The sequence below is a fragment of the Scyliorhinus canicula genome, chromosome 7, assembly GCF_902713615.1.
Source record: "Scyliorhinus canicula chromosome 7, sScyCan1.1, whole genome shotgun sequence".
Lineage (NCBI taxonomy): Eukaryota > Metazoa > Chordata > Chondrichthyes > Carcharhiniformes > Scyliorhinidae > Scyliorhinus > Scyliorhinus canicula.
Window position 1 is genome coordinate 103,583,945 of NC_052152.1, and position 12,577 is coordinate 103,596,521.

At 45.3% G+C, this 12,577-nt stretch overlaps 1 protein-coding gene across 2 annotated transcripts in view; it reads right to left on the reverse strand.

The window, feature by feature from the left end:
• Positions 1-12,577, reverse strand: part of wwc3 (WWC family member 3) — a 241,309-nt gene that overhangs the window by 60,746 nt on the left and 167,986 nt on the right. For both annotated transcript variants that reach the window (XM_038802573.1, XM_038802572.1), the window contains exon 6: positions 5,519-5,648. In XM_038802573.1, the coding sequence (XP_038658501.1) occupies positions 5,519-5,648 (130 nt within the window). The remainder of the gene's footprint in view (positions 1-5,518; positions 5,649-12,577) is intronic.

Consider the following 12,577-nt stretch of genomic DNA (forward strand, 5'->3'; position numbering starts at 1 on the left):
CAGGCCAGCCTCTCGGGCTGGGGGCTTCCTTTCTTCCGCGCCGGCCCCTGTAGCCCTGTGCTATATTGCATCGGGGGCGGCGCAGAGAAGGGAGCCACACGTTGGCGCTGGTGCCACTGCACATTCGCGGATCCCGCAGCGTCCCCTGTAGGAGCCAGAATTACTGATCCTGAGGCCGTGTTGGTGCCGTAGAGAAACGCAACAGTGTTTCCAATGGCGTCAACACTTAGCCTCAGGATCAGAGAATCCTGCCCATTATGTGCAGTTTTATTCTCCTTATCTGAAGAAGGCTGTTCTTGCTCCAGAGGGAGTGCAGCAAAGGTTTACCAGACCGATTCCTGGGGTGGTAATTTTGGGCGTATGAGGAGAGATTGAGTCAGTTAAGATTACATTTGCTGGAATTCAGAACAATGAGGGGTGCGAAATCTCATAAAAACCTACAAAATTCTAAAAGGACGAGACAGGGTGGTTGCAGGAAGGATGTTCCGAATGGTGGAGGTGTCCAGAACCAGGGGTTACAGTCTCAGGATGCGTGGTAGACCATTTAGGAAAGATATGAGGAGAAATCTTTTCACCCAGAAAAAGTGTTGAGCCTGCACAATTTGTACCACAGAACATAGTTGAGGTCAAAACATTGGGGGAGGGATTCTCCGATCGGTCAGCCGTGTTTTCCGGCATGAAGCGTCCCCGCTGGCAGCGGTATTCTCCTTTACTGCAGCCGGCCAATGGAGTTTCCTATTGTGGCCACTCCCACACCGTCTTGAAATCCATGGGCGTGGGTGCGCTACTGAGGGACCGTCGGACCTCGCTGATAGAGAACTCTGCTGTGTAAGGTTTCAAGAAGCAGTTAGATAAGGACATGGTTTGGGGGGTGGTGAACACACCTTGTATCGCTGAGAAACATATAATCACAGGTTCAGGTTATGGCCGCTTTTGTGTGTTCTTTCTCCTCTAACAGCTCATGTTGGTCTGTGTGAAGGCATCAACTTGATTGATCTAGCCAGAGCCCTGGCAAGGAGATGGTGGAAGGGGTAGGAGGAGATTGAAAAGGAGCCATTATCGGAGACATTTGTAACTGAGGAGATACAATTACGCAACTTCCAAAGTGCGATCGAAGGAAAATGATGCAGTTATCTGTTCAATGGAATAGTTGTTTTTGAGCCAGATTCAGAGCATTCTGCTAGCAAATACCTGCCCCTTGAGTTAGAGTCACCACCACTGCAGTCATCTGCATTTGCTCCAAAGAAAGATTCTGGTCGCCACACTACCAGAAGGATGTGGAGGCTTTGGAGAAGGTGCAGAGGAGGTTTACCAGGATGTTACCTGGTCTGGAGGAGGGTGTTAGCTATGCGGAGAGGCTGAATAGACTCGGACGATGGAGGTTGAGGAGTGACCTGATAGCGGTTGCCAAGATTATGAGGGGCATGGATAGAATGGGTGGGCAGGCACTCTTTCCCAGGGTGGAGGGATAAGTGTTTTTTTAAAACACAGAGGATGGCATGTGCCTGGAACGTGTTGCCAGGGGAGGTTGTGGAAGCAGACACATTAATGATATTGAAAAGGCATCTTGGCAATCACATGGAGAGGATGGGGATAGAGGGATATGACACAAGGAAGTGCTGAGGGTTTTGGCCAAGGTTGGTATCATGACTGATACAGGCTTGGAGGGCCGAAGGGCCTGTTCCTGTGCTGTACTGTTCTTTGTTCTTTTTGTTTGATAATCCATACATATATTTATTCCTTTTAAATTTAGAATGGAAAACAGAGTATGTTGCCACTGCACTTGTACCAACTTTGAGCATTGGGGAGGTGAAGACCACTGAAAGAAAATGACACTTTCCTGAGTCCTGTTTTTGGACTATAATTAACAAAGTCCTTCTTCCTGATATAGGTAAGAAGACAAAGTGCAAGCTCTGCCCTTAGCCACCTCTCTTCCCCTCATAATCAACACTGACGTGGCCCTCATAAACAGTCATAATTGAGGCACAATTACTTCATAGATAAGACTGCTTGTTCAGCGATGGCAATTTGATTTTATAGATTTATTAACCATAAATTATTCTGTAATTATTTATGTTTTAAGATTAAGATATCCATTTCACCGAAAACCTCACAACAGTAGAAACTTATAGAAGATTGCCGCTGATGGAGATTCATAGAAATTAATCTCGAGGAATGACATTTGTACCTGTTGCGACCATCAAATTCAAAAGAGTAAAATGTGGGTCCCTGACACCCATTTTATTGGTGATAAAATAGTCCTCAAATGCCCAAAAGGGGGCATTGTTGCATCCTTTGGTGCATGTCCTCGCAATGCGTTGTCCACTGTGCATTATGGGAGGTCTATTCGAAGAAAGCTAAATAAATCTCATTCTCTCCTGCCAGAGAGCAGTCGGCGGAGCAAAAGCATGGCTTTGCAAGAATTGAAGGCTTCCCCATGACACAGGGTGACACTGATTGGACACAAATTGCCTCGCGGGCCTCGTAAGTCAACTCTTGTGATGTATCGCAACTGAAACTGCTGCCTCAACATCAGGTGCTGTGTGACCATATGCAAGAGAATCGTGCAGATCAATGCCCGGTATCATGACAGTGGTCATGAAGCCTTTAAGTTGCAGCACTCCACTGTTCTTGAAACACCACAGCAAACCGAAGAATGGTTCATGACAACATGACTTCAGTTGCTCACGTAATGTAATGGAGCAAAACACCGACATGCCGATACAATGATTCTGCGGGCTGCCCCACTGAGGGAACCCTGCAGCACTCAGCAGAGCGTGGGTCAAAATATGTGGTGGCCTACTGCTCATTGCATTTCTCAGCTACAAGAAAGCATAACCCTTGCCACCAATTAAGTAGCAAGCTGTTGAAGAGCATGAAAAGGAAGGGAGGACGTAATCTGGGAAACCACTTCTGACCTTCAACAACAAATCTAACTGCAATACCAGTAGCATCACAAATCCCCAGTTACCAACAGCCCCACATCTTATTTTCCATCTGTCACTGACCATCATAGCGTCCATTTGCAAAAATAAAAGTTGTGATAAAATAAACATTCCAAACCAAAATAGCGGAAAACAATCCATAGCAACATAAACAAATCACCTTCATCTATCCCCTTACTGCCTTTCTTCCATGTCACTTTGTCTGTCCTGTTTCCCCTGTATTGTGATACCCCAGTGACTGCAGTGTACCTGGTGGAAGGCTGATGACTTTTAATAGAGGAAACTTCAGATGGTCTTGGAGGATGACCTCCAGCAACTCTGGGCCTAAAAGGGCCTGGCTTCGAACTGAACCACCTCAGTATGGGTGCCAGCAGCCTGTGCTGGCAAACTGGCAACAGCAGGGGAACTAGCAGAAAGGCATAACTGGGAGGAAAAGTGCGGTCATCTGGAGGGTGGGCAGTGCGTTCATGCTCATCGGAGCCACTGCCACTTTGCTGGGGCAGTGTCTCAGGAATCCTACCGCAGGACAGATTACTTAACCGCTGTGAGAGCCTGCAAGCCCCTTTGAGGACTGATACCCACAGTCACGATAGCAGCAGCCTTGGCCTGGGTGACCTCAGTTAGTGCTTCCACTGCAGCACTCGGGCATTGGGCAGCTTCCTCTTGTGGTGCAACGGAAGCTGAGAAATCAGCCGTCAGACGATTCACTGTAGTAAGGCCTGCAAGTGCGCTAATGGAGTCAGCCACCATTTCTGTGGGCTCCAAGATCTATGCAAAGTTGCCAGAATCCTCTGTTCTCCTCACCATTGAACCCGAGGGAGCAGAGTGGCACAGCGGAAGCGTGCTGGGCCCATAACCCAGAGGTCGATAGGTCGACGGGCAGCACGGTAGCACTGTGGATAGCACAACCGCTTCACAGCTCCAGGGTCTCCGGTTCGATTCCGGCTTGGGTCACTGTCTGTGCGGTGTCTGCACATCCTCCCCGTGTGTGCGTGGGTTTCCTCCGGGTGCTCCGGTTTCCTCCCACAGTCCAAAGATGTGCAGGTTAGGTGGATTGGCCCTGGATAAATTGCCCTTAAGTGTCCAAAATTGCCCTTAGTGTTGGGTGGGTTACTGGGTTATGGGGATAGGGTGGCAGTGTTGACTTTGGGTAGAGTGCTCTTTCCAAGAGCCGGTGCAGACTCAATGGGCTGAATAGCCTCCTTCTGCACTGTAAATTCTATGAGAAACATTGAACTCGGGATTTCTGGGAGGTCTCCCAATTGTGCACATCCAGCAGCCTTCTCCATCCAAGTGTTCACTGGAGTCCTCTGCAGTAAAGCTCTGGTGTGACCTCACTGTCCGGTGAGCTGGCGCGTGTGCTACCCTTGCCCTCTGAACCAGCTGCAGGCCACTCATGTCCAGTATCTTGCCATGTGCAGGTCACACCTCTGAATTATACGTCCGAGCTGGTGGCTGTGAAAGACTGGACAACAGGGTTTATTCATCATCACCATCTTGTCCTCTTCTACCAAGGCAGAAATTTTCAGGTATACCAGCACGAAGATTGGCGACGGGTCAGTTAGGCAGTGAAATTTGTTCAAGCTCCTTTGCTTCCCATTTTAGATAACTCACTGGACAAAATGCGGAAGAGAAGCCAAGTGTTCCCTCTGGGTGGGGGGAGGCAGATGCCGAGGAAGGCAGGGCAAAAATCAACTTGTTACAATCTGCTTGTTGATTATCAAATATAATTCTTAACTGTCATAAGAACACAGCACAGGCCGTCCCTTCTTCCCAGAAGAATAACATGTGGAGGCCCACAGCTTTCAATAAATAACAGGAATGAGAATAACAACGTTTTAAAATCAGCAATAAAGTAATTAACTTAACACATTGCAGGAAAGTGCTTTTTGTTAAGAACCTTGTCGGCTCCCGCTACAGTTAATTGGCAACCTAAACATTCCCAGGGATTATCTCTTTTCCCAGAAGGAGAGTCATGTTTACAGAGTGAAATTTGTTAATTGTTGGCACCCCTAATTGTCAAACCCTGTTGTGGGTAAGGAATTATTTCTGAGTGCTGCTCCTACAAATACTTCTCATTTAAGATACTGAACCAATGAATGAGAGAATAGGAATACTGTTACAAGGAAATGTTCATTCTCAGGGTAGAGCTGTTGCTATCAAAGCCAGCATTTATTGCCATCCCTAATCGCCCTGAGAATGTGATGGTGTGCCACCTTCCTGAGTTTATACGGCAGACTAACTTGCTAAAACACTTCAAAGGGCAATTTAAAAAGTCAGACTACTTTGGCATGGGACTCAAATTACATATAGGCCAGTCCAGGCAAGAACAGCAAGAGTCCTCACTTAAAGGACATCAAGGAGCCGGTTGGGTTTTAATGATAATCCAACAGCATCTGGGACACTTTTTACCAATACCAGCTTTTCATTTTCAGATTTTTGTTCTGTTGAATTAAGGTTCTCAAATTGTCACAGTGGGATCTGAATTCCTGTTATTTGGGTTATTAGTCTAGAACTGTGGATTAGTAGTCTACTCGTTTCCCTATGTAATAAGGAGCAAAAGCATATTTTACCTGAATAAGGTCTTGTCTTTCTTTCTCTCCTAAAGTAATCGACTTCTTGATGGTTCTCAGCTCATTCATGATTTCCTGTGCTTCATCCAATTTATAGTTGGTTTGACTGTCAGACATTTTACGATCAATCCTGAATCAAAAGAAAGAGCGAAAATCTTCAACAATTATAAAATCCCTGATAGAGATTTGGGCCACTTCTGCTTCAACCACTGAGTTGACAAGTTTGCTGCTAGTCATTTAGAGCCAAACAGGTTCACTGCACTTATTTTTGTATTGAGCAGCTTTCCGATATTGATGATACTGGGGACAAAAGAATTCTTTGTTGTCTCACATTGCTGCCATGCATTTGGTATATATCGTGTTTGGGATCAACAAGTTAAATTCAATGACAACTGATTGCAATATGGGTGTCTGCACAGAGACAAAAAGTGCCTCAACTTTAAAGAAACCATTTAATATGGGTTTATTTCTGATGATTGATTAAAGTCTAGGGTCCCAACATAATCCAGGTCCTTAAAGTAAAACAATTTCACACATTTATTTTTCGCCTGAAGACTGAGGAGACCATCCTGAAAAAGGACAAGGTAAATAACACTTGAGAACAGTCCAAACATAACTTGCATTTACATAGCATTTTTCACGTACACCGGACGTTTCAAAACACTTTACAGCCAAAGAAGTACTTTGGAAATGTAGTCACCATTGTAGTGCAGGAAACGTTGCAACAAATTTGCACACAGCAAATTCCCACAAACAGAAATTTGTCACGGCCAGTTCCTGTGATGTTGCTTTAAGGGAAAAAATATTGAGGACAGCACCCATGCTCTTCTTTGAAATACAGCCTTGGGCTGAGGGAGCAGCCTCGATTTAACATTTCATCTAACAGACCGCACCTCTGACAATGCAGCATTCCCTCAGTACTGTGATGGATGGGCAGCATGGTGGCGCAGTGGGTTAGCCCAGATGCCTCACGGCACCGAGGTCCCAGGTTCGATCCCGGCTCTGGGTCACTGTCCGTGTGGAGTTTGCACATTCTCCCCGTGTTTGTGTGGGTCTCGCCCCCACAACCCAAAGATGTGCAGGGTAGGTGGATTGGCCATGCTAAATTGCCCTTAATTGGACAAATTAATTGGGTACTCCAAATTTTTTTTAAAAGAGGTTGAAATGCGACTATTTAACTAACAGCTTACTGCCCCTGAAGGTGGTATTTTGTGCCTGTATCACATTTTAAAAAACTAATAAAAAAAAGTACTGTGCTGGAGTGTCAGTCTGGATTTTTGTACTCAAGACCTGGAGTGCAACTTAATCCAGAATCATGTGATCAAAGGCAAGAGGGCCACCAACTTTGCCAACGCTGACACACGCACATTAAAAAACGGTTCAAGATAACTTTAATTATACAAAGTTTTGATATATGAACTAGATCTCAACATCCCTGGAGGCAAATTCAAAGAAAGATTAAGTCAAAAGGGATATAATTTCAGCATAGATATTGTGCCTTTGTAATTTTAGGTTAAATTAGCCTTCAGGGTTGATGTCAGGAAGCACTTTGTCAATCAAAGCAGAGTAGAAATCTGGAACTGAAAAGATGTTGTGGTACGGTCAATTCAAAATTTCAAAATAGATTTTAAGAAGGTTTTGTTTGGTAAGGGTACCCTGCCAATCTACCCACAAGAAGTTTGAAAGGGAAAGGATTCAATTTTTCCTGCAAAGTACTAAAAAGTAAAAGAACAAACTTGCATTTATATAGTGCCTTTGATGTCCTCAGGACATCCCAAAGTGCTTTACCACGAATAATCTCCTTTTAAAATGTTGCACCCAGGAGGGTGCACAACAAGCTTGCAAACACAGCAATATGGTCATGGCCAGATCATCTGTTTTAAGTGCTGGTTAAGGCAGAACTCTTGATCCTCTCACTAGAAGAACTCTCTGATTTTCTTCGAAATACAGAAGGCACAGAACTCCTGCAAGCAGTACAAAAGGAGCAGAAACCATGTGAAACGGGACTCAACCCTACTTCTTGACCTTTGCCTCTGGGGAAACAATGGTTCCAGCAGCAGAGGTGAGAAACATCTCTCTACCCAGTAGATTTGGTGAGAGGATAAGATCCAGTCAACATGGAGACAAGATGAGATCCAGTCCCAGGAAGGTGTGTGGCTTAGACAGGTACGTTCAGGTGATGTCATTCCCACTTGCCTACTGTCCTTGTCCTAGGTGGTGGAAGTCACATTCAAGTCACATTGGAAGGTGCCATCGAAGGAGACTTGGGGAGTTGCTGTAGTGAATCTTGTAGATGGCACACACTGTTTTAAGAAAGCATTGGTGGGGAGGGAATGGATGTTTAAGTTGGTTGATGTGGTGCAATTAATCAGGCTGCTTTGACCTGGATGTATTAACCTACTTGAATGCTGTTGGAGCTGTATTCATCCAGGCCAGAGGGGAATGTTCCATCACACCCCTGACTTTTGACTTGTGGATGGTGGACAGGCTTTGGGGAGTCAAAACTGGTCTACAGATCTTTGAACTTTTGGCTTTAGGATTGCAGCATTCTGTTTATAGCATGCTGCTTCTGCTCTTTTGCATGCATGCACTCCAGTGATATAACTTCACCTGGTTTGCACCTTACGTTTAGATATGCCAAGAGCTGCCCCTGGCATGCTCTCCTGCAATCCTCATTAAACTAGGGTTGGCCTCTTAGCTTGATAACAGTAGGAGTAAGTGGTATGCCAGATCATGAGTTTACAAATTGTTGTTGAATACAATTCTCCTGCTGCTGATGGTCCACAGCGTCTGATGAATGGCCAGTTTGTGCTACTGGATCTGTTTATCCCACTTAGTGCAGTGGCAATGCTGCTCAACATAATGGACTGTATCCTCAGTGTGAAGACAGGACTTTGTCTCCACAAACACTGCGATGGTCACACCTATAATATGGTCATGGACAGATGTAGCTCTGACAGGTAAATTTGTGAGGACAAGATCAAGCAGAATATTTCTTACTTGTTCCACCCACTGCATGCTCAGTCCAGCAAATATGTCCCTCAAGATTCAACCAGCTTGGTTAATGGTGCTGCTCTGAATCACTCTTGGTGATGCACACTGATGTCCCCACCTGAAGTGCACACTTGCTTTGCCTAGCCCACAAGGAGTGCAGTGAAGATATCTGTCTTCTCCTCAACCTGTGCTCCCCCCACCACACACACACACACACGCACGCACACCCTCAGTACAGCTGCAGAGTTTTAGCTCCAGGGAAAATCTGATGAAGTCGGAGACTTCCAGCATCACTGGCATATTTGAAACCAACCACTTCCTGGAAAGGGTGGACTACTTGCCTTCTGTCCCACCCAAGGAAAAGCTAGAATTTGGCAGGTTGCAGCCAGTTTCTCAACTGCAGTGTTTAATAGTTTTACTGATCAGTTTATGAGCGTCTGGTAACTGATCCATGTTCACTGTACCTAATTGGTTGTGCCTGGGTGTGGACTCAAGAGCAAAGTAAACAGGCACCACTGCAAGGGCCTGGAAGCTGGGCATGAGTGCAGTGATTTTGTGATCGCAAGAGATATTTTAAAGCTCTTATAAATAAACCTGTAAATGAGCACTTGGAAGCTAGTGTCATCTCTGCATTGCTCATGACATACACAAGACATCTAATATCGAGATGCTTCAATTCTTTAGGAACATGACCCTCCCCACCCACACCCATTATCACCCACTCCCCAGTGTTAAAACTACCCCTTACATTTCTAATTTGTTACATTAAAATGCAGCCTCCAGTAGAAAACAAATTAGCTTAGGAATGCATAGAAAAAGACAAACCAGACTCTACCAATCACATTAGGGTAAGGGGAGTGGGTGAGCTGTCCATGACGGATTCCAGGGTCCACAGTTTCCAGATTTCTGTTGGTTGAAGGGAAATGTAGCTGCAATAACAAACAGTGCCAGGAGAATTCTGTTCAGAATTTCCTGCTTTTGCAGCCATATTTCTGTTGACATGTGCTAATAAAAGTTTCTGCACGCTTTCTCTCAGTTGTTGGGGCTGTCTCATGTAATCTAGAAGAGGATTTCAGGGAATGAGTCAACATTTGGAGGGGTCCCAGGAAGCGTACCAAGATCCACAGTGGAGAACACACATGGAAAATTTGGAAAAGCCCCGAAATAAAGCAAGCAATGGTCAGCATGGTTCAAATGTTGAAACTTTTTGAAACTCTGATGGTCCCACCACAATATATCCCCAAAAAATCCCAGCTAATGTCTCATCCAAGAATGTGAAAAAAATCACAGATCAACTGCAATGGGAACGTGGGGAGAGAGGGTGGGATCAGACCTGACCTTTCAGGAAAACTGCGCTGTCAGCATGTTCTGCCAATTCAGCACACAGTTCACACCTTCATTGGCTTCAAGGAAATTCATAATATTATAAATCACACACACTGAGTCAGTCAGCCACAGTTCTCCACCCCCCCCCCCCCCCCCCCCCAAAAAGAAATAGTTATTGCACTTGGACAGAACATTCTCAAAAATAAGCGGTGCTTTCCATGTAATGCTTCAGAACAAGTGAATGTTCATTCTGCTTCTCCACTTCACCGAGTCTTTTTATCCCCCCCACATATTTGAGTTAACTTCCAATAATGGTGTCCCCAAAGAGCTGGCTCTCTATTTAATTTATCAATGTATTAAATTATATTCGCTGTGGGTCAAACAAGTCATCTGCAGCTATTATCTGAAAGAGAATATTGCCTTTGGATTAACCTGCCATGGGCTGTATTTCAAATATATTTGATCGTAAAACATTTCACATAGAAAACATTTTTAACGTACTTTATAATCTTTGCTAAAACTCCATGGAATTTAATCAGATCCTTCAAAGATGAATCGAAATGCCACCCAGTTTAAAAACCATTAAATTCAGCTTTTACAGGCCTCATATAACCTGACCTAGAAGCTAAAGCTGTTCCGGAATGCGTGAAAGATGTATAGAAGTTCAGGTTAAACTATGATGCCTGGCATAGTATTGAAGAGTCCACTGTCAAATAGAGGCACGACTCATAAAACCCAGATTTTCCAAAATGGTCTGTCAGCAGAAATGAACTTTGCAACCTTTCTGGTCAGTGTAAATGTATGTTAGAGCTGTCTATAATCTGGTGCTTTATTTTACAGTTGTACCTTGGTGCTAGCAGCAAGCAGTTGGTCACATATGACATAGTGTAACACTCGTGGATTTGATGCCGCTAATCATGTGCATAGGTTTCACGCAACAATTTTGAGAGTTCCTTTTAACTATCAGCCCTGGCTCAATTGGTAGCACTCCCATCTCTTTGTCAGAATGTAGGGGATTCAAGCCCCACTGCAGAAACACGAGCATTTAAACAAAGGTTGACACTCCTAAGGGAGTGCTGAACTATCAGAGGTGCTGTCTTTCAGATGAAACAGGAAACTGAGCTTCAGTCTGGCCTCTCAGGTGGATGTGAAAGATCCACTGGCACTATGTTGAAGAATAGCAAGGATAGTTATCCCTGGTTAAGAGTGCCTTAAAGGAGGAAAGTAAGATAGAGGGGTGGCAGGCATAGGACGGGTATGCCTGAACGGACAACTGAAGGCACGGCCCACCAATGGTGGATATGTTAAAGGTCACTCAAGGGTGTGATATCATTGCACATGCATCTCTTTGCTGTGGTCAATGATTAAAAACATTGAGATTTTACCACTTAGGCTACTGAAGAATGAAAGGATATGAATCAAAGCTGCAGATGATTTTTGAGCTGTCAATCATAGACCCCTCCTCGAAAGCTATGAATGGCTTGCAAGTAATGGATTTGTGGATCCAGGTACAGCTACTCTCGTGGGAGGAATGGACATGTGGAGCTGCAAGGTAAGTATTACAACTACAAGGGGAGTATTGCAGATGTACTGCTCTCTAGCTTCGAGACAGGTGTCCCTTTTCGGGAGGGGGGGGTTGGTCTGTGTGTGTATGGGGGGGCTTCTGTGGAGGGTGTTCCTTTAGGCAGGGTATCCCGGTCCTCTTGAAATGAAAATGAAATGAAATGAAAATCGCTTATTGTCACGAGTAGGCTTCAAATGAAGTTACTGTGAAAAGCCCCTAGTCGCCACATTCCGGCGCCTGTTCGGGGAGGCTGTTACGGGAATCGAACTGTGCTGCTGGCTTGCCTTGGTCTGCTTTCAAAGCCAGCGATTAGCCCTGTGAGCTACACAGCCCCTTAGTACAGGGGTCTCTGGAGAGGTAGGGTGGGTCACTCCAGGGCCATTCAGGCAATCTGGGGGTGGGGGGGGGGGGGGTGTGCGGGCTGGCCACGGAACCTCACTATCAGGCCGCCCAACAACGAGATTCCCTCATATTCCACGTAAATTTGCATGCCCTGGAGCACCGAATTGCATCCCACTTTTCGACCTCAAGGGGATCGTAAAATTGGTGCAATTCAGTTCCAGCGGGAGAACCTAGGGCAGGATTGTCCTCTGGCAGGATTCTCCATTGTGTCGGCAGCGCATCCACTCCCGCGGGTTTCCTGGTGGCGTGGGATGACCACAATGGGAAATCCTATTGGCACGTGTCAGAAACGGAGAATGCTGCTGACGGCGAGGGCACGCCACCGAGGATCATGTGCTGGCGGACCGGAGAAGCCCACCCATAGTCTTCCCATGAAGACTCCCGCCCCAAGTATTTCAAACATTGAAAATCAGAAAATGAATTTTGAAAGTCCAGTAAATATTCATGAGCGAGACAGAGACATGGACAGATTGCTCAAGACCTGCCTTCCCAGGTTGATTATTTTTGGCGGATTCCTTGAAACCTTTCCAGCCTAGTTAAGGCCCTTGGGTTAGAGATTTAACTGGACGGAGTAGGGAATTATATAATTTCTCCTGATCTTAAAGTTCTCTCCCCAAAAACAGTATTTAATATACATCTAGATCATAATCGTTCCCCTATAAGTTAACAGCTTGAATTTGATAAAGCGCCTTTAATGTAATAAAATGTCCCAGGGTGCTTTCCCAGGAGCGTTATCAAGCAAAATTTGACACTGAGCCACAGAAGTTGATGTT